The 24,364-nt window shown below is 45.9% G+C and overlaps 2 protein-coding genes across 9 annotated transcripts in view; one reads left to right on the top strand and one right to left on the bottom strand.

The window, feature by feature from the left end:
* The window catches only part of KIF9 (kinesin family member 9), a 49,067-nt gene extending 27,315 nt beyond the window's left edge, over nucleotides 1–21,752 (bottom strand). For 3 of the 5 annotated variants that reach the window (XR_009566017.1, XM_060308772.1, XM_060308774.1), the window contains exons 1-10: nucleotides 21,213–21,752; nucleotides 16,537–16,634; nucleotides 14,700–14,865; nucleotides 12,501–12,607; nucleotides 10,376–10,600; nucleotides 3,913–3,996; nucleotides 3,710–3,802; nucleotides 2,803–2,950; nucleotides 2,400–2,609; nucleotides 1,655–1,719 (exon numbers count right to left, since the gene is read on the bottom strand). Coding sequence is in view for 4 of the 5 variants with exons in the window: in XM_060308772.1 (XP_060164755.1) it covers nucleotides 1,655–1,719; nucleotides 2,400–2,609; nucleotides 2,803–2,950; nucleotides 3,710–3,802; nucleotides 3,913–3,996; nucleotides 10,376–10,600; nucleotides 12,501–12,607; nucleotides 14,700–14,865; nucleotides 16,537–16,629 (1,191 nt within the window). In the remaining variant the exon portion in view is untranslated. The remainder of the gene's footprint in view (nucleotides 1–1,654; nucleotides 1,720–2,399; nucleotides 2,610–2,802; nucleotides 2,951–3,709; nucleotides 3,803–3,912; nucleotides 3,997–10,375; nucleotides 10,601–12,500; nucleotides 12,608–14,699; nucleotides 14,866–16,536; nucleotides 16,635–21,212) is intronic. The other 2 variants (XM_060308773.1, XM_060308775.1) reach the window with 2 other exon arrangements.
* The window catches only part of KLHL18 (kelch like family member 18), a 154,503-nt gene that overhangs the window by 78,227 nt on the left and 51,912 nt on the right, over nucleotides 1–24,364 (top strand). The window contains exon 1 of one of the 4 annotated variants that reach the window (XM_060308776.2): nucleotides 9,427–9,596. The exons of 1 other annotated variant lie outside the window; for it this stretch is intronic. In XM_060308776.2, coding sequence (XP_060164759.1) covers nucleotides 9,576–9,596 — 21 coding nt within the window. In that variant the 5' untranslated portion in view covers nucleotides 9,427–9,575. Of the gene's footprint in view, nucleotides 1–9,426; nucleotides 9,597–21,356; nucleotides 21,817–24,364 lie in introns of those variants that run through there. 2 more of the 4 variants (XM_030845369.3, XM_030845370.3) reach the window with 2 other exon arrangements.

Below are 24,364 nucleotides of genomic sequence, written 5' to 3'. Positions count from 1 at the left end.
TGAAACAGGGAAGCCAACTTGGAGGGGGGATGGGTAACCCAGAAGTAGCCTGAGGAAGGCCTGAAAGGGCTCTTCCATTGGACAGTCTTGCCTAGTAGTTAAGAGATCTGCCACCAAACAACTGACTGCACAACCTCAGACAGGTCTTGTAACTTCTCTGTAAAGTTGGGAAGACCTGCCTCATAGGGTCACTGGGAGACTTAGTGCTGAGGTATGTTATGTGCTCTGGACAGAACTGGCTCACAGAGAGCCCTCAGGAAGAGACCCCTGTCATTTTAGTTGGAGTTGCTTCTGTGTGAGGGTGAAATCAGACTCTCCTGCTGTAAGCACAGCAGCAAGTGTGGCCACGACTCCCTCATACACACATGCGTGGTCAATGCATTAAGCAACACGAATCATGATAGGAACAGTTTTAAAGTTTTAAAGCATTTGGAGAAGAGAATCATGAGCTTCTGCACCCCCAATATGCCTTTGTCCCAACCCCCGATACTCTTCCAGCAGCTCCTTAGGGCTCCTGTGGGCTCAGTCCTAATCAGAGATCCCAGGTGGTGTGGGCACAAGCCTCGGGGGACAGCAGGTACCAGGAAAGCTGCTTCCTGTGTGACCATCTCAGGGGTGGGGATAAGGGGAGAAAGGGTCTTCCACAGTCTTGGAGGACGTATTTCTTAACCAGGCAGCCAGGAGGCCCAGTATTCATGACTCCTCTTGGGGTTCACTCATGCTTTGTTATGCTGTGAGACCAGTAGGTGCCTGAAGCCTTCCTCTGGGGATGCTGTCTGCACATCAGCTGGAGCTCCCCTCCCTGGCCTCCCAAGTCCCAGGGCACTGGGTATGTGGCCGGAGAACTCCCCCTGGAAGCTGGGATGGTCCCTAATGCACCAAGCTGGGAGGCCCTGCAGAAGCATCTTGCCCTGCAATGTCCCTGGAAATGACCTGTTTCACCTAGTGGATTCTCCAGATGACTGAAGCTTGCCCCAAACATCCACATTTGACCAAAATGTCTAGGGAGAGATTTCCAAACCTATCTTATTTAGGATGGGTAGGGAGGAGAGGCGGGGAGCCCCAGCCTGGGTGCCTAGCTATGTGGACTCACCTGTGTCACTGGCTCACTTCGTATTCCTGCCTCTGGTTCTCATAAGCTTCTTACCTCCCCGGGCCACCTGTTTCCTGCTGCTGGATTAATCTCCCCGAGTCACAACTCTGGCCACAGCCCTCTCCTACTAAAACCCTGTGACGGTCCCTGCCACCTGGAGTAGAATAGCCAAGGCCTCAGCATGGCCGCCAGGGCCCATCCAGCCGCTGCACCTTCTTCTTCTTCCTCTCCTTCCCGAGCTCCTCGCTGCAGCGGCAAAATACTCCTGGCATGGGCCAGAAAACACAGTCCTTGCCCCACAAAGCTGGCTCTCAGCCTTCTCTTCTCACATAGGCCCCCACACTGAGCTTGCCACCTGCCTTGCCTCTTCCTTGACATGGCTTCTGCCCCTTGGTACTTGGTATTTGGATCCTGGCTGGGCCCCCTTCAGCAATTTTGGCTCAGACTCATCCCTGGATCCCTCCACCCTTGACCATGTCTATAGCTACTGTGTCAGTTTACCCAGCCCTGGCATGCATGAGGAGGGATTCCATCCCGGTTGCACTGGCTGTCTTTACATACCGTCTCTTCTAACTGGGAGGCTTCTCCATAGATGTTTGTCACAAGGATCATATTGCAATTTCCCCCTGCAGAAAGCAGGACACAGAAGGGCCATGAACCATGTGGGTTTTCTGCCAAGAGATTCCTTTGAGGGTGGGAGGTGGAGGGGGTGGGAGGGCTCTGAACATTTGTGTCCCTTCAAAATTCATATATTGAAGTCCTAACCCTCAATGTGATGGTATTTGGAGGTGGCGCCTGCAGGAAGTAATTAAGTACATGAAGTCATGAGGGTGGAGCCCCATGATGGGATTAGTGCCCTTGTAAGAAAGGAAAAAGAGACCAGAGCCCTGTCTCCCTTTCTGATCTCTTTCTTTTCATTCTCTCTCTCTCTCTTTGCCATGTGAAGACACAACGAGAAAGTGGCCATCTACAGGCCAGGAAGAGAGTTTTCACCAGGAGCCATTCCTGCCAGACCTTGACCTGGGACTTCCAGGTTCCAGGACTGTGAGAAATAGGTGTCTGTTGTTTAAGCCACCCAGTCCGTGATAGCTGCCTGAGACAGGGTCAGAGAGGACACATTCAAGCATGCATGAGGCTGGGAGGCAAGGGGAAGAAGAAGAGAAGCAGGAGAGGCTGTCAAATGTACCTAAAAGAGAAGCTGGGGGAAAAGCAGAGGAGAGAAGACCTGGAGTAGGGCAGAGGCCTCTAGGCCAGGGCTTTGCTTATGGGGGGGTGGGGAGGGAGCACTCAGTTAATAATCACACACCAACCACTGTGCCATTGGGCCCAATGCAAAAGCCTGGGAACACAAGGATGACAAGACACAGCCCCAGCTCCTCAGTCAGGGAAGGGAAGACGTCACCGGAGAAGCCCTCCACCTTGGTCTTCAGGGTGATGAAGGATTCTGCCAGCTGGTTCAGGGATGAGGGGAAATGAGAAGGTACTTCCAGTAGAGGCAAAAGCTTAAGCAAAGGTTCTGAGGAGTGAAGAGAATGACATGGGGGACATGAGAGGTCACTGTGCTTGATTCTGCCTTTCCAGGTGTGCCTGAGGTCACTGTGAAAAGGCTGCAGGTAAGTCCATGCCACCAGGAGGGAGCAATTCCATTATCACCAGTAACAGATATGCCAGGCCTGTCCGTCCCCACTGTGCACCAACCATACCCTCACCCAAGGAATCCTTCAGGGCGTGGGTGAGCTTGCACTGCCGGAAGGGGATGTGGTCTCGCTTCTGGTCCCCGAGGGCAATGATGGCCTGCTCCAGGAATGACAGCGACTTGTTGATGTAGGTGGCTTCCTTCAGGACTCGGCCCTCAGACTACAAACCAAAGGTCAGTTCCTCATCAGACCAAGTGGAGAGGCTGCCCCACAAAGAACACTGCAGGTCTGTGGCCAGGCCAGAGCCTCCTTCCCAGAACCAGGTCTTCTCTCTCTGTCATGGGATTGAATTGTATCCGCCTTGGGCTAATGGGAACACTCACAGGAACACTCGTGCAAATATTCTTATGAATGAATGCTCATGTGAATATGAATACTTATGTGAATATTTATATGAATACTCTCTTAAGAGTCACACTATTATGAATACACATGGGAATATTTGTGCAGATACTTGAGCAAATAATCCTGGGAATATACATTCATTCAATACACAGATACAAACATTCATACGAACGCAGGTAGGAATGCTCATCTGAATGCTCTTGTGAATACTTACATTAATACGCGCACATGAATATTTATGTGAGATGAAAAATTCATGCAAATATTCATTGTGTGAACACTCACACTGATACATAGACGCTAATACGAGCATGGAGCATTGACTGAGCACTGACTGAGTGCCAGGTACTTTGCTAAGAATTTAGGAGCCATCATCTCATTTAATGTTTACAAAAATCCTGGCGGGTAGAAACTGCCTCTCTGTTTCACCTCTGCTAGTTCTGTCCCTCCAGCTCCACTGCGCCTAGCTCGGGATGGTGCTCACGAATGCCCAATGACGGCCCAGGTGCACAGAAACTAAGCCGGAAACAGAGCTGTGGCTTCTTGAGGAAGAACTTCCTGCTCCCCCACTTACCCTAGACTTCCCCAGCCTCTCCGAGCCTGCTAGATCCACCAAGTTAATTTTGGAAGTGATGTACTTTGCGTCTGATAAGGTCCGCGAATGGGCCTATGAAACACCCAAAAAGAGGTTAAACTGTCACAGGGAGAAGGTTCTTACTGAGCAGGCCCCATGGGAATCGACCGCCCCTCTCGGCTCTTCAAAGAGCTTGCACTTACCTCCACGTAGATTGTGAAAATGCAGTGTGACCTAGATGAGTTCTTGTTCATTGTGTGGGAGGCTATAATCCTGTTGGTCTCTCCCTGAAGAAGACGGAAAACACAGACAACGTTTTGAAATATTAAAATAACACGGCATTTGGATCATTTTTCAATTATGCAGAAATGATATTTATATCACTGCAATCAGCCAGGCCTTCCAGGGAAATCTCATTTATAAACTAGGAGAATAGAAGACAAATTGGAGTCCAGACCTATACTTTCACTCACTGCTAGAGATGTGTGAATTTGTATAATAGCTTTCTTTCCTTTTTTTTTGGCCACGCCATGCAGCTTGCGGGATCTTAGTTCCCCGACCAGGGACTGAACCCGCGCCCTTGTGAGTGAAATCTCCAAGTCCTCACCGCTGGACCACCAGGGAATTCCCTGTATAATAGCTTTCTGAAAAGCAAAGCAGCAATAAGAATTAAGAGCCTTAGGGGCTTCCCTGGTGGCGCAGTTGTTGAGAGTCGGCCTGCCGATGCAGGGGACACGGGTTCGTGCCCCGGTCCGGGAAGATCCTACGTGCCGCGGAGCAGCTGGGCCCGTGAGCCATGGCCGCTGAGCCTGCGCGTCTGGAGCCTGTGCTCCGCAGCAGGAGAGGCCACAACAGTGAGAGGCCCGCATACCGTAAAAGAATTAAAAGCCTTAAAAATGTTCATGAATATTGAATCATAACCAACCTACATATCCAACAATTAGGGAATGGTCTAGCTGTACAATGGAATGTTATGCAGCCAGGAGAATGCTGACAAATAGTTTGTTGTTGTTTTTAATAAATTTATTTATTTATTTATTTTCAGCTGTGTTGGGTTTTCGTTGCTGCACACAGGCTTTCTCTAGCTGTGGTGAGTGGGGGCTACTCTTCTTTGTGGTGTGCAGACTTCTCATTACGGTGGCTTCTCTTGTTGCGGAACATGGGCCCTAGGGGAAGTGGGCTTCAGTAGTTGTGGCTCGCAGGCTCTAGAGCGCAGGCTCAGTAGTTGTGGCGCACGGGCTTAGTTGCTCCACGGCATGTGGGATCTTCCTGGACCAGGGATCAAACCCGTGTCCCCTGCCTTCGCAGGCAGATTCTTAAACACTGCGCCACCAGGGGAGCCCTCTTCAAAAATTTAAAAATAGAATTACCATATGCTCCAGCAATCCCACTTCAGAGTATTTATAAAATAAATCACAGGGATGTAATGTACAGCATGGTGACTATTAATAATACTGTATTGCATATTTGAAAGGTTGAAAGTTGCAAAGAGAGTAGATCTTAGAAGTTCTCATCACACAGAAAAAATGTGTAACTATATACGGTGATGGATGTTAACTAGAGTTATTATGGTGACCATTTTGCAATATATACAAATATTGAATTATTATGTTGTACACCTGAAACTAATATAATGTTACAAGCCAATTATACCTCAATTTAAAAAAATGCCTGATCCCATCTGATTCTCATAACAATGTTTTGGGGTAGGTTTAAAAACAGTGTCTCCACTTTTATAGATTAGCAAACTGCAGCTTGAAGAGATTAATGATTTGCTCGACATTAAGGCTTCATAGATTGAAAGAAACCTGAATTTGAGCCCAAGTCCCCAATTCTAAGTTCTACACCTTTTGCACTGTATTACAGCCCATAACATCAAGGGGGCCTTCCAGGAATACAATGGACTAAATATTCAGAAAACTTCCTACTGCAAAACACCTAAAGATGATAGAATATTTAAAAATTCCTTTTGAATGCATGGCTGAGACTGCAAGAAAGTAAGGCCAGTACCCAGGGCCAGACACAAAGCAGGAGCAGGAATCCAGGAACTGCAAGCTAGAACTAATGCTCTTATTGCCCTGAGGCACCTGCAGACGGATGTGCTGTAAGATAGCCCTTGCTGGATCTCTTGGTGATTCTGTGAGCAATGAAATTGACATGTTATAAAGATAGAGAATATCTCCTTTTGCTCCCAAAGCCATTTGCTCTTCACATTCTGAGGGTGGTAGACCTAGAGCCACTTGTATCTTCCCTCACCTCCCTACACTCCCATCCCCCCACCCCCAAGCCATCTGTTACATTCAAAGGGTGATAAGATCTTTCTCCTTCAGAACCAAAAGCTTAACTTCCAGGTAGAGACCTTGCCCTCCTTTCCTAAGAGAGGATTTACTTACATTTCAAAAAAAAAAGCACATGCTCTCTCTCATCCTCCCTTTCTGTCTCTAGCTGCACCCCCCCCCCCACCTCTGCCCCACCCCGGGCGCTTCAATCTCTCTCTATCCTAACAGAGGGGAAGAGGAGTAAATGTACCAGCTCCTATATAAGCTCTGAGATTCGTAACTTTGGAATTCCTCTCCAATAGTACAGACACCCTCTCCCCTCTGTAGGGCTTCCCTGGTGGTGCAGGGGTTAGGAATCCCCCTGCCAATGCAGGGAACATGAGTTCGAGCCCTGGTCCAGGAAGATCCCACATGCTGCCAAGCAACTAAGCCCGTGCGCCACAACTACTGACCCTGAGCTCTAGAGCCCGCGAGTCACAACTACTGAGCCCGCGTGCCACAACTACTGAAGCCTGCGTGCCTACAGCCCCTGCTCCACAACAAGAGAAGCCACTGCAATGAGAAGCCTGCACACCGCAACGAACAGTAGCCCCCGCTCGCTGCAACTAGAGAAAGCCTGTGCACAGCAACGAAGACCCAACTCAGCCAAAAATAAATAAATAAAATAAAAAAATTTTTTTAAAATCTGATTTAAAGAGACCCTGTATTGGTAATGTTCCCTAGGCTCCTGAAAGAAAAAACTATTCTCTAAAGTAATATAGTCTCAACCCAAGCCTCAAAAAAGACCCACTGATAAAGGGCCAAGGGAGTAGAGCTTATAATCAAATTACAAAATATACTTGTTATGGTAAGGTAACATTTTATTTTGATTCGTAGAACGTTTGGAAGAAATATACAGGGAGGTCCTCTCTACCTTCTACTCAGCCTCTCCCTATGATTAACATCTTGTAAAATGGTAGTACAATGTCAAAACCAAGAAATTGACACTGGTATAATCCACAGAGCTTATTCAGACTTCACCAGTTATACAACTTATTTGTGTAAGCTATACAACTTATACAACTTAGTGGTATGTCTGTATGTGTGTGCATTAACTAACTATGCAAGTTGTTATTTCTAGGAAAAACGAGAGAGGAAATATAAATATGAACGAATATATAACTTCCAAACTAGTAAAGAGGGAAACAAATATAATAAAAAAAATATCCAATGAAAAAGAAGGCAAAACAGTTAAGAAAAATAAATGGGAAAAAGAACACACAGTCAAACGACAGATTTAAACCCAAATATTTCAGAAACTACGTTAAGTGCAAACGGAATGAAATGCTTCAGTCAAAAGATAAAGACTGGGGCTTCCCTGGTGGCACAGTGGTTGAGAGTCCGCCTGCCGATACAGGGGACACGGGTTCGTGCCCCCGTCTGGGAAGATCCCACATGCCTCAGAGCGGCTGGGCCCGTGAGCCATGGCTGCTGAGCCTGCGCGTCCGGAGCCTGTGCTCCGCAATGGGAGAGGCCACAACAGTGAGAGGCCCGCGTACCGCAAAAAAAAAAAAAAAAAAAAAAAAAGATAAAGACTGTCAGAGTACATTTTTAAAAATCCTCTCATATGCTCTTTACACGAAAAGCCAAAACAAGAAATTTATACACATTCAACTAACCTAAACGTAAGAATTTTTGTTCATCAAATAACACATCAAGAGAAAAAAAAGTCACAGGAAATAGAAAACATTGTAATACACACAACTGAAAAAAGAACTAGTTTTCAGAATATATGAAGAATTTATACAAACAAATAAGAGCGAAAAAAAGACATCTGTAAAGAAAATAAACAAAAGACATGAACAGGGAAATCCAAATGGTCAATAAACACAAAGTAAGGTCCTTAATCTCACTGGTAATCAGGTAAATGTAAACCAATGAGTGGGACCACAGTGGGAAACACTATACACCAGCCAGATTGGTCAAGATTTTAGGGTCAGAATAATGGGAATTCTGATAACGTGTTGTGGGAGTATACCATTATGGAAAATAGTTGGTATCATTTAAGAAAGCTTAAAACACACTCTGTATGACTCAGCAATTACAGTTCTTGATTTTACCTAGAGAAATTCATGCTTATGTGCCCCAGATATACATACAAGAATGTTGCTAGTTCTTGTTCCTAGTGGCCATGTCTGAAATACACCCAATCTAGGAAAACCCAACTGTCCATCAGAAGTAGAATGGATAACTAAATTGTAGTATGTTCACACAATGTAATATGATGAAAGTGAAAAATATACAGTAACATCAGATGAATTACACATAAAAAGTAGATAAAAGGTAAAAGAAATAAGACAGAATTCATCCTACATGATTCCTTGTATATAAATTTCCAAAAAAGTAACTTATGCTGCTTGAGAATACATAGGTAGGATGCTCCAGGTGGTAAAGCTATAAAGAAGACCAAGGAAATGATTACCATACAAGTCAGAAGAGTGCTTACTTCTAAGGGTATGAATAAATAATTATTCATGATTAAAAAAACTCTTGGGCTTCCCTGGTGGCGCAGTGGTTGAGAGTCCGCCTGCTGATGCAGGGGACACGGGTTCGTGCCCCGGTCCAGGAAGATCCTACATGCCGCGGAGCGGCTGGGCCCGTGAGCCATGGCCGCTGAGCCTGCGCGTCCGGAGCCTGTGCTCCGCGGCGGGAGAGGCCACAGCAGTGAGAGGCCTGCGTACCGCAAAAAAAAAAAAACCTCTTCACAAACTTGGACGTTCTTTCAACTTAAGCCACCAAAAACCTCCGGCAAACATCATTCTTCATGGTGAAATGTCAGGAACAACAATAAGACGAGAATGCCTCATTGCTGCCACCTGGGAGGCTCTTTCTTCTGTGTACATGCAAGGGATCCAGGTTTATATCACCCCTGAGGACACCTAAATGACGTTTTAAAAAGAAGTTTTATTTGACATAAATATATATATATGTATATATATATATATATATATATATATATATATTTTAGGCTGTACCTCGTGGCATGCGGGATCTTAGTTCCCCAACCAGGGATTGAATCCGTGCCCCCTGCATTGGGAGTGTGGAGGCTTAGCCACTGGACCACCAGGGAAGTCCCCGACATATATTTTAAATACCATAAGACTCACTGTTTAAAAAAAAAAAAAAAGACTCATTGTTTTAAGTATACAATTCAATGATTTTTTTTTTTTTTTCGCGGTACGCGGACTTCTCACTGTTGTGGCCTCTCCCGTTGCGGAGCACAGCCTCCGGACGCGCAGGCTCAGCGGCCATGGCTCACGGGCCTAGCTGCTCCGCGGCATGTGGGATCTTCGCGGACCGGGGCACGAACCCGTGTCCCCTCCATCGGCAAGCGGACTCTCAACCACTGCGCCACTAGGGAAGCCCTCAATGATTTTTAAAATCAGTAAAATTACAGGGTTGTGCAACCATCACCACAATTCTATTTTTAAAATGTATCACTCCAAAAAGTTCTCTCAGGCCCATTTGCAGTCACTTCCTGTCCCCTCCCCCAGGCAACTACTAATCTGCTTTCTGTCTCTATAGATGTGGTTATCTGGACATTTCAAATGAATGGAATCATACAACAGGTAACTTTTTTATTTCTTTTACTTAGCATTTTTTTTGAGATTCATCCAAGCTGTAGCATGTATCAGTGCTCCATTTCTTTTTATTGCTAAACAGTTTTCCGTTGTATGGATGTACCACAATTTGTTCATGCATTCTCCGTTGATGAATATTTTGGTTATTTCCAGTCTTTGGCTATTATGAATAGTCTTAATATGAATATTTGTGTTCAAGTTTTTGTGTGCACATTTCATTTCTCTTGGGTAGATTTCTAGGAGTAGAAGTGCTAGGTCCTATGATAAAATTAATGTTTAACTTTTTAGGAAACTGCCAAAATGGTTGCACCATTTTACATTTCACCAGCAATGCATAGAGTTTTAATCTACATGATTTTTAAAAGAATAACATATCCTGGGGAATTTTTTCATTGATTTGTAAGAGCTTTTATATACCAAGGACATTAATTCTTATTTTTTCTATACCACAAATGCCTGTGATTTAATGTTAACTAAAAAAAAAGGACAATTTCAACTAAGTAAAGAAAAAACTTCACAAGAAAAAAGACTAGAAGGAAATAAGCCAAAATACACATTATTGTTGCCATATGTAGAAAACAGATGAGTGAATTCTTCTTTTGCTTCTGTATATTTCATTACTATCTGAACTTGCTAAACAAGCATATATTAATTTTCATTCTGGTTATCAAAGTAAGTAAAAAACTAAGGAAGGAGGAAAAGGAAAAAAAAAGGAAAGGAGGGAGGAAAGGTAAGGAGGAAGGAACCCGTAGACTTGATCATCTCACCTCAAAAAGGAGGCTGAACGCATCCTCCTCCTGACTTGTGAGGTGGACTGACAAGCCCTTAATGAAGACCCCCTGAGGACTTTCCACAATGGTCATAGGTGTGACCGAGGGTCCAACGTAAGGCAGAGTGGACAGGAGATCAAACAGGCTCTCATTATAGATTTCCAGGTAGGAAACACGCACAGTGATGGCCTGTGTGGGGCGTTCTTCGATCATCTTAAAAACCTAGATGGGAGATTGGACAGCAGTCACTGAGAGCAGAACTCCAATGGCCAGCCAGTGCTAGGGGAGTTCTTACCTTAGGAGGGAATCCTTGCCCTAGAAGAATTTACAGTCTAGTTGGTGTGATGGTCATCAGCAACAACAATTATTAGTAGTTGCAGTCTATTGGGCAGTATTTATTATCATCTTGTAGTTTTTGTGAGGCCTGACTTATAGATTGGCTAATACTTGTACAGTCTCAAGAAGTAGAGGCATGATGAACAGAAAGGACTCTGGAGTGAAGATCTCTTGTTTTGTGGGGTTTCACCACATAAAAGCTTCTTTCACATCCATTTTTTAATTCTACCCTCATGATGCCACTGCGACTGAAGCAGGGCAGGGGCAATACCCATCAATGGTGGCTCAGCTACTAAGGGAAGAAGTCAAGCCAGAACTCAGCCTTCTCGACTCCTAATATCCTCCCCAGTGCTTATCAGCAGGTGACCTTGGGCTGGTCTTTTCCCCTCTCTAGACCTTAACTTTCTTATCTGTTAAATGGGGAGTTGGGCTGGATGATCCCTGAAGTCCGCATCTCGCTCTAACAGGCTAGATTTGTGCTGTCCAATATGCTAGACACTAGCCACAGGTGGCTGCTGAGCGCTTGAAATCTGGCTCGTGCAAATGAGGAATTGGATTTTAAATTTTATTTAACTTTAACTAAAAATTTAACACTGATACTAAATTCAGTTATTGGTAAACTTTTAAGTATGTTTGGAGCAACTTGGGTTTATAAATCTACCTTTTCAACTGTAAATTTCATGAACTGTAAATACAGAGCAACTCTTTCTGATGAATATTTAGTGTCTTAAATAGAAATGGGTTGTAAATGTAAAATACATACCAGATTTCAAAGACTCAGTATAAAGAAAAATAATGTAAACTATCTCAATAATTTTCATATTGATTACATGTGGAAATGCTATTTTGGCTATACTGAGTTAAATAAAATATATTATTATATATTATTTAAAAATAATTTCACTTGTTTTACTTTTTTAAATGTGGCTATTGGAAAACCTAAAATTGCATATGTGACTTACATTATATTTCTGTTGGGCAGCGCTGGGCTAGACTATAAAGTCTAAGATGCTGAGATACTGAAGCGTTGACAGTGGGATGTTAAGGATATTGCTTCAAGAAATTATCGCATGGATGGTCATACACTAGAGGGACATCTACACTTCTTACAGCACAGGGCTATAAAACCTCAAGATGCTTTTTAGGGAAAAGTCCTTTGCCTCCCACCTTCAAAAAGAGGGTCCTCACAGAACGCAGGCTAGCAGACTCTGAAGGAAGGCCCATCTGTCCTGTCTTCAGTCACACTTCCCAGACCCCCAAGGCTGACTCGGTCCTGAAAGCTCATGTCATGCCCTGCTTCTTCCCTTTGCTCTTTCTGGGGCTGTGGTGGTGCAAGAAACCAGAGCAGGCCAGTAAGGAAGCTCTGCAAGGGTTCATATCTCCCTCATTAAAACCAGGAAGGAACAGGATTAGGACCTCTGAATCCTCAATTACAGGGTCACAGACCATCAGAGCAGCAAGAAGCCAGTCAGCACATCTGACTCCCTCTTTATCAAATGAGGAAACAGACTCAGCATGGGCGTAGGTCAGAGCCTGGAACCTAAACTCTTGGTTTACACACACACACACACACACACACACACACACACACACACACACACACACACACACACACACACACACACACACACACCCCACCTGTCTCCCCTACAGGCTGTCTCCCCTACAGGCTGCAACTCCTTTGAGGCTGGACCCCACTGTCTCCAGGAGCTCGCCTGGGATGGGCAGCATGTATGGTAGAAAGAGGGGACCTAAGTGGCATCCCACCCACAGGCCCACTCTCTACCTGTTGTAGGGCACGAGGGAGGATCCCCCGGTGCTTGTAATTCTCAGTTGCCCCCGTCATGGTGTATGTCTTGCCAGCTCCCGTCTGCCCATAACACATGATGGTGCCTGTAAACATTTCAAAACACGTCTTGGTGACAACCAGAAAAACAGCTCCAAGGATAGCTCTCCCATCCCCCAGCATGCCCAGTGCCAGCCAGAACCCTAGTGTGAAGGTGGCCATCAGGAGCAGCCAAGGACAGCAGGAATTCCTGCCATGGAGGGTGGGTGAGCAGGGAAACAGTGATATAAATGGTCAAAACACAGACAGCTGCTCTGAATCTGTGGTCCATGTAGTGCTCTACTGCTTCCTCTCCCAAGAGGGGATCTGATCCTAGGGCTTCTGAGGAGAGCAGGGAATTCCAGGGAACAGAGGAACTGGGAATTTTCCTAGAAAGATGAGGGAGATAAGAGCATTGAACTCAGCCCTTCTTTAGCAAGATCATGAACAGCCAGGCTCTCAGGGCTTGGCCTCCCTGCAGGACAGCCCAGGCAGGAGGAAAGAAGGGCTTTCAAAATCCCCAGGAAGAGATGGGAGTCAGAAGGGCATTTTCTGTTAGCGGTGGGAAGTCTTTGTAGACTGCAAGTTCCCACTGGACTAAAGGGCTGCTAGTTGGTCCCAGGCCACTTTCAGAAATGGAACACCATGACCAAGCCCTGATCTGTCACATTGCCCTCTCTGGGAAGACTTTCACTTGCACCTCTCTCGTGCTTTAGGTCTACCATCACCAGGCTCTGGGACACAAACAAGTCACCCTGGGCTCTGGTTCCCATCTGCTCTTCTTCCTGGCTTGAGCAGCCTGAGCCAGACCCAACCCAAAGGCTGCTTCTGGGCATTTACAAAGCAGATCTGCCCGGGCAATGCTGGGCCGTGGAAATCAGTGTTTGCCTTTGCCACGTGAATGCTCTAGTTCCTGGGATTGGTAGGTTTTACACAAGGGTCTTAATTCAGCATCTGAACTGGAGTCAGAAGCAGTGTCTATTAACCCTGCAGAAATGTGCAGGAAGGAGTCAGTTCAGCTGGGACTCAGAGCCCATTTGTGGCTCCACAGCACTCAGAGCCCACGACTCTTAGCCTCCCCGGGCCTTAGCTCCTTTGTCTCTACTTCCTCAGGGCCACATCCCCTCAGGACCAATGGGGACCATAGCTATATATCACACACAGGATACATTACAATGTTTAGGCATCTACACTCAACGGACTTTTAAGCAGAACACCTAAAACTTGCAAACAGGGAACATTCTGGTCAGGAGCCACCAGACGGGCAAAGTCTACAGACTGTGATATATTTTTTTCTATGGATTTTTTTTCTTTTTTTGGTCACGCCGCGTGGCATACGGGATCTTAGTTCCCCGACCAAGGATCAAACCCGCCCTCCCTACAGTGGAAGCACAGAGTCTTAACCACTGGACCGCCAGGGAAGTCCCTCTATGGATTTTTTAATCTTTTTAAGATTTTAAGGGACTTCCCTGGTGGTCCAGCGGCTAAGACTCTGCGCTCCCAATGCAGGGGGGGCAGGTTTGATGCCTGGTCAGGGAACTAGATCCCACATGCCGCAACTAAGACCTGGCGCAGCCAAATAAATAAATAAATAAATATTTTTAAAAAAAGATTTTGAAACAGTCTTAGAGTGAACTAGTTTGTAAAAATTTCCCAATAAATTTTAATTTGTTAAAAAAGCTTTTTAGTTAAGCTTTTAAGAAAGTCAAACTGTACTCGTCTTTAGTGATATATGTAAATAATACTATACTACAATAGAATAGATTGATTGTGCTGGTAGAATAAATGGAAATATCTCCTAGCAGGTAGCCAAGAGAAAAATGTTTTGACTCCATCAAATTTATCATGAAGACATGTTCAAAACTAATACTCAGGGGATTTGAAACAGGATAATAGTTGAATCCCCATGACCTATAGAGAGTCAGGGTCATTTAATCTTCCTATGAAGGTAGGATCCCAGGACCATGGATCAAGCCATGCCCACAGTATCACCAAGCAAATAAGTTTCCCACCATAAGAACATGGAGACAGACAAATAATCAAACAAAAGTTAGTAAGTGAAGTTGTATTTTATTCACCACAAAATACTTGTACCTCTTCCTGGGTGAGCGGGGGTTCCACAGGTTCTTATGTAAAACAACAGTTAATTAACTAAATTACCATTATAGCCATTGAGGGCTTGAGAAACCACATCCTTTGCGACTGTCTCATAAACCAAGTCCTGGGAGGCATCATGGAGAACTCCATCCAGCTTGAATGACCAGTCTGTCTGCTGGTTATTGACAACTCCTCTCCGAGTATCTTTTTTTAAGTGAATATTAATGGTCTAGGAAGAGAGAGAGATACTTGTTAAGAAACTGGTATAAAAAAGTCACTGATAGCCAAGGCCTGACCTGGAGGAAACAGAGGAGGTGAACTTTAGGAAGAACAGGGACTTGCACATATTCTGGATGACCTTTGGGAGGTGGGAAGGAAGGCACTGCAGGGAGGCCACACATCCTCAAGGTGGAAGGATCAGGAGACTGGAGCACTTGCTGGTTTCAGCACATCTCACCCTAGTGTTCAGGGTGCTGTCTGTCTTGGTTCCCCCATTTCTGATATGGGGTCAAGCATATTTATCACATATCAATATTTATCACATTAAACAAGCTTTAGATAAATTCAATAAGCACAGGGAGGCCTTGAATTAGGCCAGAGAGAAGAGCGGGCTTGGTGACGGAGGCCTGGGCTTGAGCCCCATCTCCCTGGTGACTGGCGGTGAGGCCTCCCTCAGCACTGTGGTGAGCACTTACTTCCACACACACGCTATGGGCTAATGTGAGCAATGATGAAATGATAGCCACAGAAAAGTCTCTGGACTCCTCAGACACGGTTACTCACTGGTATTAAGTTGAGGGTGACTACCTACTTGTAATCAGCAGATTTTTAGATGCAAAGATTTCTAAAAAAATTTTTTAAAGTTTTAGATCCCTCCATAGCAAGCCACTGTGGCAGCAGCTAGTTTAGAAACATATTGGGTTAGGTCAATGGTAGATTCCAATCTTCGAAATGGGGACTTCTAATGTAAACAGACTCTCACTGGAATCTTATACTGGCTGCCCTAGTCCAGAAGCCAAGACACAGCCACATGCAGAAAAACTAAGATCAACAGAGAAAGGCTTGGTCTATTCATACATTAAATGCTCTGTGCTTCAGTCGTCACTGAATCCGTGTCCATCAGCGTGCACTTCACAGCGCTGCATGTGAGTTTCTTTCTGACTGCTAGGACTTTTGAACCTTGAGAAGTTGGCCTTTGAATTCCTCTCTTAATGTCTCCATGCTACCCATAGTAGATCCACAAATGTTTGCTGAATGAAAACATCCCATAGTCTCGAGGTGTCCTAAGCCTGTCACAGCCTTCAGAAGAGTTGTCAGGACAGTGGTGGGGACAGGGGGATGGATAGATCTTTCCAGTTCTCTCCATAAGAGTTTCTCCCTCCCTTTGGTAAGTTTAATAATAATCATCTGAAGACATTCCTATTGTACTTCCTGGGATATCTGATCATCAGAAAGTTTTATGAGTGTGGACAAATGTCAGCTTCCTGTGTCAGATATAAGGACAAAGGTAAACTTTTTTTTTTTAACTTTTTATTTTATATTGGAGTATAGTTGATTAACAATGTTGTGTTAGTTTCAGGTGTACAGCAAAGTGATTCAGTTATACATCTATCTATTCTTTTTCAAATTCTTTTCCCATTTTGAGATTGACATGTATACACTGCTGTATCTAAAATGGATAACCAACAAGGACCTACTCCCATTAAAAATGGGAGTTTCATGAGTTTCCTCATCAACAGCATTGTGGGGGAGTGCTTTGGCCTTGAATGACTCTAGATTCCATCTGAACTTTTACCAATTCTGTCTTGGTCCTTAAAAGGTTGCTTGGAAACCTTAGAGGTTGTAGTGAGGAGGGACAGAGAGATGCCCAGGCAGGTGAAGGCAAACACACTGTACTTACTTTGTTGTCATCTCCATATTTGATCATTTCATGAGCAAAGTCATCAGTAGGTTTGACACGGACAAACGCATGAACTTTTTTCCTAGTACCCATTCTAGCTAAAAAGAAGAAAATAGCAAAATTTTCAGTAGTCATCCTCCAACAACCATTAGAATGGAGGTGTCATTCATCAAGATCAGAAAACATGATGTGCAGTCCATGTTTTCCTCTCCCACTGAGAGCCAGTCTTCCTTTTGCCCCCCAGCATTTCAGTGATCCGTCCACAGGATGCTGTTCAACAAGTCCGTGTACTTCCTACTTTACAGGGTGCCTCACCACTCTCCACCAAAAACCCCCTAAGAGACTGAAATACAAAGCAAAAAGAATGCTCCCTTTAGTGGCCTAATTTTATTTTATTTTTATTTTTTATTTTTATTTATTTATTTGGTTGGTTGCATTGGGTCTTCATTGCTGTGCATGGGCTTTCTCTAGTTGCATCAAGCGGGGGCTAGTTTTCGTTGTGGGGTGTGGGCTTCTCATTGCGTTGGCTTCTCTTGTTGCAGAGCATGGGCTCTAGGTGCGTGGGCTTCAGTAGTTGTGGCACATGGGCTCAGTAGTTATGGCTCACAGTCTCTAGAGCGCAGGCTCAGTAGTTGTGGCCCACTGGCCTAGTTGCTCTGCAGCATGTGGGATTTTCCTGGACAAGGGATTGAACCTGTGTCCTCTGCATTGGCAGGCAGGTTCTTACCACTGCACCACCAGGGAAGTCCCTAGTGGCCTAATTTTAGATGTGGTTTCTACAAATGCTCCGTATCAGAGTTTACCTACACTTTGCCTTATTCATTATATTTTCCTCTAAAATACTGACTATGAAATGCATTAGAACTAATTTTCTTTTTTTCATTAATATACCTAACTTCAGATGTAGCACCTCCTTCTCTACCTCCATTAGACTAACTTAGATCAGAAAAAGATTCCCTGGAAGTACATTTAATGTAGCCCATAGTCTAATATTCTTTCTTCTCTGACACTCCATTGAGAGAAAAATCTCAGTCCCTTACCTCCTCTGCCTCTCCTAAAACGTAATTATGTATATTCTCATCATTTTCTTTCAGGCAGGCACACATATATTTGTATTCCTTCATTTATACTATCACAAGTAATTACCATGTATAATAAAATGTTAAAATAAACATTGAATGTAGCTTCATCGAATAGGTTGAAAGCTTATAGTTATAAATGACAGAGAGGGAGATTTAGGTAAATTAACTTCTTATTATGTGGAGTTTTCCTATAGTGGGAAAGACTTTCTCAAAGTAAGGACCATAAACACTAAAAACAGTCAAGCAAGATGCCAACTAGCAGAGATGCTACAAAAGGGATTGTTTGTATTACAGGGAGAGTTAATTGATCTCTAATATCCCGTCCAACTAAAGTATTTCATAAACATTTTTAAAAATTGAATTGTACAGGAATTCCCTGGTGGTGCAGTGGTTAAGAATCCACCTGCCAACGCAGGGGACATGGGTTCAATCCCTGGTCCGGGAAGATCCCACATGCCCCAGAGCAACTAAGCCATGCGCCACAACTACTGAGCCTGCAAGCCACAACTACTGAGCCTGTGTGCCACAACTACTGAAGTCCGTGCGCCTAGAGCCCGTGCTCCACAAGAGAAGCCACTGCAATGAGAAGCCCGCACACCGCAACAAAAGAGTAGCCCCTCTCGCCCCAACTAGAGAAAGCCCGCGCGCAGCAATGAAGACCCAACGTAGCCAAAAATAATAAATAAATAAATTTATTTTTAAAAAAACCAAAACTGGGCTTCCCTGGTGGCGCAGTGGTTGAGAGTCCGCCTGCCGATGCAGGGGACACGGGTTCGTGCCCTGGTCCGGGAAGATCCCACATGCCGCGGAGCGGCTAGGCCCGTGAGCCATGGACGCTGAGCCTGCGTGTCCAGAGCCTGTGCTCCGCAACGGGAGAGGCCACAACAGTGAGAGGGCTGCATACCACAAAAACAAAACAAAACAAAACAAAAAAAACCCAAAACTCATTTAGAGTTAATGCTCCACAAAGTAAAAAACAGACTTTGAATAGAGACAATGCCTGAGGGTCAGGATGTGTGCTGCATCGTGCACTTCTCTTTTGATGTCCCTGACAGGGTTGGGCCAGTTCCATAAGAAATGAGGCATTTGCCCCTAAAATAACCTGTACTTTCATGGGGTAGGACAGAGGACTTGAGGCTAAAGAAAACTCCTGGATACTTCTGAAAAAGACAACCAGCAAAGGAATTGCTGAATTTATGAAGAGGTAGGAAAACATGAGGGATAGGGAGCTGACTCAATTTCATCTTCAAATTGGTAAATAGCAATATCATCACCGTTGTTCAGGAAAAAATAGTTTGTTTGTGCTACTGCAAAGTGTTCTAACAAATAAACTGATCAGATGGTCAATATTTTTAAAAAGCTAATTTTCAAGACCTTGACTGTTAAAAAATTAATGTCCCTCCACATTTCTAGACACAACTTGTGGTGACCACTTGATTTCCTCATACAATTATCTTAGCTATCATCAAGTGGCATTAAGTATCTCTACAGAAGCAAATTAAATAGAGACAGGCCCTGCTCTTTCAGTTTACAGTTTCCATGAAGTGGGCAAAATAAAACTCTAACCCCTATTACAAACCCTTCAGATGTCACATTAAATAAGCAAACTACTTTCACACCTGCCTACTGTAGAGTGTGAGTCCACTTCCCACATTCCTCAAGTAATTATTTCATGGAAGTCTTTTCCTGGCCACTGTGGGATCACTCAGATCTTTTGATTTTTAGAAAGTGAATCTGTAAGGTATTCAGGTGAGTAAGGATAATGGCTTGTCCAATTTCAGGTCTAAGATTTTTGTTTGCAAAATTGAGCTCTAGAAATAAAAAGCCACAAATAGCTCTAACAGGACTCCCAAACTGAGGAAACTTAAGAGATGATCTCATCTCCAAGTTCACTTTGATCTAGGCTTTTGGGAAGTGGAGAGTGGAGAGAGGTGTGCTGACTCAAGCAAACACTTACACTCAATTTCTAAAGTTCTGGGAACCATTTCCCATACCAGTCCGATGGCCCATCCTCCTGCCCAGGAAAGTTAAGATGCTGCCCAGGGTGCCCTCTGAAAGGGACCATGAAGAAGTAGGGGGTTGCTCAAGCCTCCCTCCTGGCAGCCCCTACCCACAGACAGCCCAAGGGCAGCACAGGCCAGCTTCAAGCATTACCCTCCCCTCAGAGCCTGCCCCTTTTCTGCCCAGCAATTTGCCAACATGCACAAGTAGTCATTCTATCTGTGCTTCCCAATTCTCCCCATGCTCACGCCCATGGCTCCAGGCACGCCAGGAGCCATATCCACCTGACACAAGCCTTCTCTATTAACTACATCCCTCCTGAAAATCCACTACCCAGCAGCCCCTCAACACCCAGTCATTTGGAGACCCCATGCCAACTTGCACTTACTGAAATAATCCTTGTTACCGTTCTTACGCCACATCATTTGAGTGGGTTTCAGATCCCAAATTAAGTTACAAGCTGTTTGAGGGACAGGACTGTGCCTTTTATTTCTTTTGAGTCCCCCCTCAAAGTCCGGAACAGTGCCCAGCACAGAGTAGGTGCTTAAGAAATGGTGATTGGTGGTGATGGTCATGACTGGAAGTCAGAGGGTGGCGGAATCTCCATATGTGGGTCCATCTTCGGTCACAACTGAGAGAGTCCCAAAGGGCACATGATGTCACTCGCCTCCCTCACCACCTCCAACCCTGAGCCCACAGCCCTTCCAGGAGGACACTGGGTTTCCAGGCCCACTTGCAAGAAGCCAACTTCAGCCCCTCACCACGCTCTCCCTTTTAGTAGGGTCCTTCTCTCTCAGGACCTTGTGGGGAATACCTCTTCCTCGTGGACACCACCCTTAGATATTTCTGGTGTAAATAAGTGAACCTTTGAGTGGCCACCAAGAGCCCTCTCTGCTGAAAGGCTCACAGTTTCCTCATTTGTTTTAGGGGTGGGAATGAACAGGTTGCCACCAAGCACCCCTGAAAGCTCAACAAAAGGAGAGGACCAGGTGGGTCCCTATCTTCCAGCGTTCCTGTCCAGAACAGAGGCTCTCAAGAGAACACTCATAGCCACCAGCAAGGTAGCAGCATCTGAACCCCCCAAAAGAGGGTCCAAACGCACCCGGCCTTGGACTAAACAAAAGACTCGGACCCAGGCCAAACTGGTCTTTCTCCTTTTTCTAACCCAACATGCTGGACCCCTGTGTGGTGTCTGGGAGGCAGTGGGCCTTGGGACCATTCCTGTGCCTCTCTGGAGCGATTTCCGCATTTGTAAAGCGAAGGGCCGGGATGGCAATCCCGAAGCCCCCTCCAGTTAGAAAACTGAATACAGAAGAGTCCAGAAGACCAGAGATCTCTGAACCTCAGGGGCGACGTAGGACCCTCGTGGGGCCAGGGAACGTTAGATCCGAAAACCCTAAGCCGCAGCAAGGCTTAAAGGGTCCCCTCGACGCCTCACCCTCCTCCGCCCGGGTTTCACAGATCAGCGAGCCAAAGCTGGGGGACTCCCGGGTGGAGCGGTGTTCAGATTCCAGCAGCTGCCCGCCGCCCGGGCGGACACCCCCTTTCCGGCCTTCCTTCTCCCCACCCGGACCGCGCGTGACTCCTGCTTACCGCTCCGGAGGCTGGAGCCCTTCCGCAGCCCGACCACTGCATTAGCAGCTACAGAAGAAACCCGGCAAGCTCGGCTGCCGGGCTGTGTACACAGTCGCCGTGGCAACAGGCTGCTTCCGGAGATTCCGGAAGTAGGGGTGGTAGCGGAAATGAAGTCCGCGGTCCTCTGTTGAGATACAAGTAAGGCCAGGGCCGAATTAGGAGGACGGGAGATGGGACCGATTAATCTAAAAAGACTGCGGCAGCTGCAGGCGCGAAGCCAGGGTAGGGGTAGCGGGGGAACGAAGGATGCGCAAGAACCAGGAAACGGGGCAGCCGGGCTTCCGGCGCACAGCAGTTTGAGACTACGGCGGCCGCGCAGCTCCGTCTAACCCCAGCCTTGCGCTCCGAGCTGCCGTCCACAGGCGCCCTCGCCCCGCCCAGTTTAGCTTCGAGCCAGCCGGCCAGGCCTGCGCAGTCGCGGCGGCCGGGGAAGATGGTGGAGGACGGCGCGGAGGAGCTGGAGGACCTGGTGCACTTCTCCGTGTCCGAGTTGCCTAGTCGCGGCTACGGCGTCATGGAGGAGATCCGGCGGCAGGGCAAGCTGTGCGACGTGACGCTCAAGGTCCCGGGTGCTGGGCGGCGCGGGGCTGAGGGCCAGGGGACCGAATGGGGAGGGAAGAGAGGCGGGGGATAAGGGAAGAGAGGTCTAGAGCTCAGCGGGGTGGGGAAAGGAGGTTGGAGGGAGAGCGAGTAGGGGAGAGAGGGGTGCTGACTGGGAGAGGGGGATTGGGGCTGAGTGGGGAGACGGACAGGGACAGCCTCTCAGCCCTTAGAAAGAAAGGCTGAGAGGTGCGCCGCTGAGGCCCTCAGAGTGGAGACATTGGGGTGCCCGCCTCCCTTTTCTGTCACTCAGACGAGAGAAAATGGACTTGCAGCTCCTCTATGGACGAAGGGGCTGTGGCTCTCCCTACATTTTGATGGGCACTACGGAAGCCCCTTTTCTTGCCACTACAGACGTTTCTTTGTGCCTCTCGAAGTTAGCTGCGCTGTGGTAGAGGCGTGGGCTTTTCCTGAGGAGTCATTGCTTGCCCTTGACTGATAGATTACTACCTTGTCTCTTAAGAGCTTTTAAAATCGCATCTGGAAATCTTTTGAGGTGGGCAACCACTCTGCCTCGCACTAGAAGGCACACTACCACCACCAGCAGCACCACAAAGGTCTCGGAGAATGGGCTGATGGGCTGCGTGGGGAGAGGGCTCTCTTAACCACCTGTTCCCTATTGGCATTCTGGGCGCAAGAGCCAGGCTTCCTCCCGTGCTTTGCATCCACTCCTGCTAGAGAGGCATGCTGTGCTGCTCCTTGGCCTAGCTGTTGAGCCAGGTGGGGCTCTCCAGGCGGGGAGATGCTGCTGCAAACCCTGTTCCCTGTTGGGCTTTGGCTAGAAGGCTGTCAGCATCTGTGAAGGACCCTGTTTAAAAAATAAAACTATGCAGAGATCTGTTTGCTCTTCTTATTTTCGACAGCGTTAAGGAAACTTCCTCTTCCACATATTTGAGTCAGACCTCTGGAGACAGTAAAGTAGAATGGTTAAGAGTGTGGCTTTGAGAATGGTATATAGTTCAACCAAAGACTAAAAAAAAAAGTGTGGCTTTGGAGACTGAAGGATTTGGATTAAAATCCTTGGGAAAGTTACTTAATCAGTCTAAGCATCAGCTTTCCCAATGTAAAAATGGATGATTCCTAATTCTTAGTATTCATACGAGGATTAAATGAGAAAATTTGTGGTATTCTTTGCATAATGCCTGGCCTAAGGTTTTCATCACTCTAAACCCCTCCTGAAGGAGATTAGTTTTCCAGTAGAGGAGTGAAGTGGACTGAGGGGGGAGAGCATCTTTAGTGGGGAACCAAAGGGTTTGAGAAAAATGAGCTGGAAGGAAGCAGAGAAAGTAAATATAAATGAGAGATTTTTGTCCACGGTGATTACATGGTAGTAGATGTCGAGGCTACTAGAGATTTGTAAACAAAAGAATGATCTGGTTGTGGCAGTAACACTTGGGGTGAGTAGAGACTAGTGAAAAGCAGTAATGGGGGCGAATTTTTGGATTAAGATTTAGGCTGTAAGGGTAAGCCAGGGAAAGCTTATAAGACACAGAGAAGCAAATAGGGAATGATAGAGTGAGATGGTCACACTACGTAAGTTAAATCATTGCATTTTGCCTCTGCACTTAATGCACATCTCAAGTATAGCAACCCCGTAGCATAAAAATGCTTGTGTGTTTTTTTCCATTGAAATACTTTTTGTTCACTCAAAGGGACAAGTAAATTATCAGAAGTGATTCCAGCTGAGAATGTCTGTCTAAATTGCTATATTAGTTTCAAGGATCTGGGACATAAGGACCAGTATAAAGGCATAGGCTAAAGCTGGACAGGACTGTAGAAAGCTCTGCTTCATTGGTTTTCTGACTATTCTGTGGAGCCTGAGGAGTAGTTCAATGCCCTGTGATGGTAGGGCCCAGAGAGAGGCCAAGCAAACCAAGCTCTGCCTCATTTCACTCCCCTTCCCTAGAGCTGCTCTGTGAAATCTGTTTCAGTCTCTCTTTTTTTTCTTTAATTAGTTAATTAATTAATTAATTAATATTTGGCTGCGCCAGGTCTTAGTTGCGGCATGCGGGATCTAGTTCCCTGACCAGGGATGGAACCTGGGCCCTCTGCACTGGCAGCGCAGAGTCTCAACCACTGGACCATCAGGGAAGTCCCTCGGTTTCTCTTTTTCAAGATAGAGTCTTTCCTGAAACTTCTGGTGATTCCAGACTTTCTTCCAAATAAATAGAAACTGAAAAGCTGGTTGGAAGCTTTTTGGCGTAGGATGGGTTTATTGATTAGTGGGCCTCCCAGTGGGGCAGTGGTTCTCAAACTTTAGCAGACATTAGAATCACCTGGCAGCCTTGTTAAAAAACAGTTGTTCAGACATTGTTCACCCCAGAATTTCTTATTCAGTAGGTCTGGAATGGACCTGAGAATTCACATTTCTGATAACTTCCGCAGTGATACTATTCCTGGTCTCGGGCCACATTCTGAGAGCCACACCTGTAAGGTGGTGGACCTGTCCTTTTCTATGGGATATGTTCAGAGTCCATGGATCTTCCTTCAGGCTTCTGCCTACATGGAGT

Source organism: Globicephala melas, chromosome 11 (assembly GCF_963455315.2).
Source record: "Globicephala melas chromosome 11, mGloMel1.2, whole genome shotgun sequence".
Classification (NCBI taxonomy): Eukaryota; Metazoa; Chordata; class Mammalia; order Artiodactyla; family Delphinidae; genus Globicephala; species Globicephala melas.
Note: the sequence above shows the minus strand (reverse complement) of the source record. Positions and strands in the feature narration are given on the sequence as shown.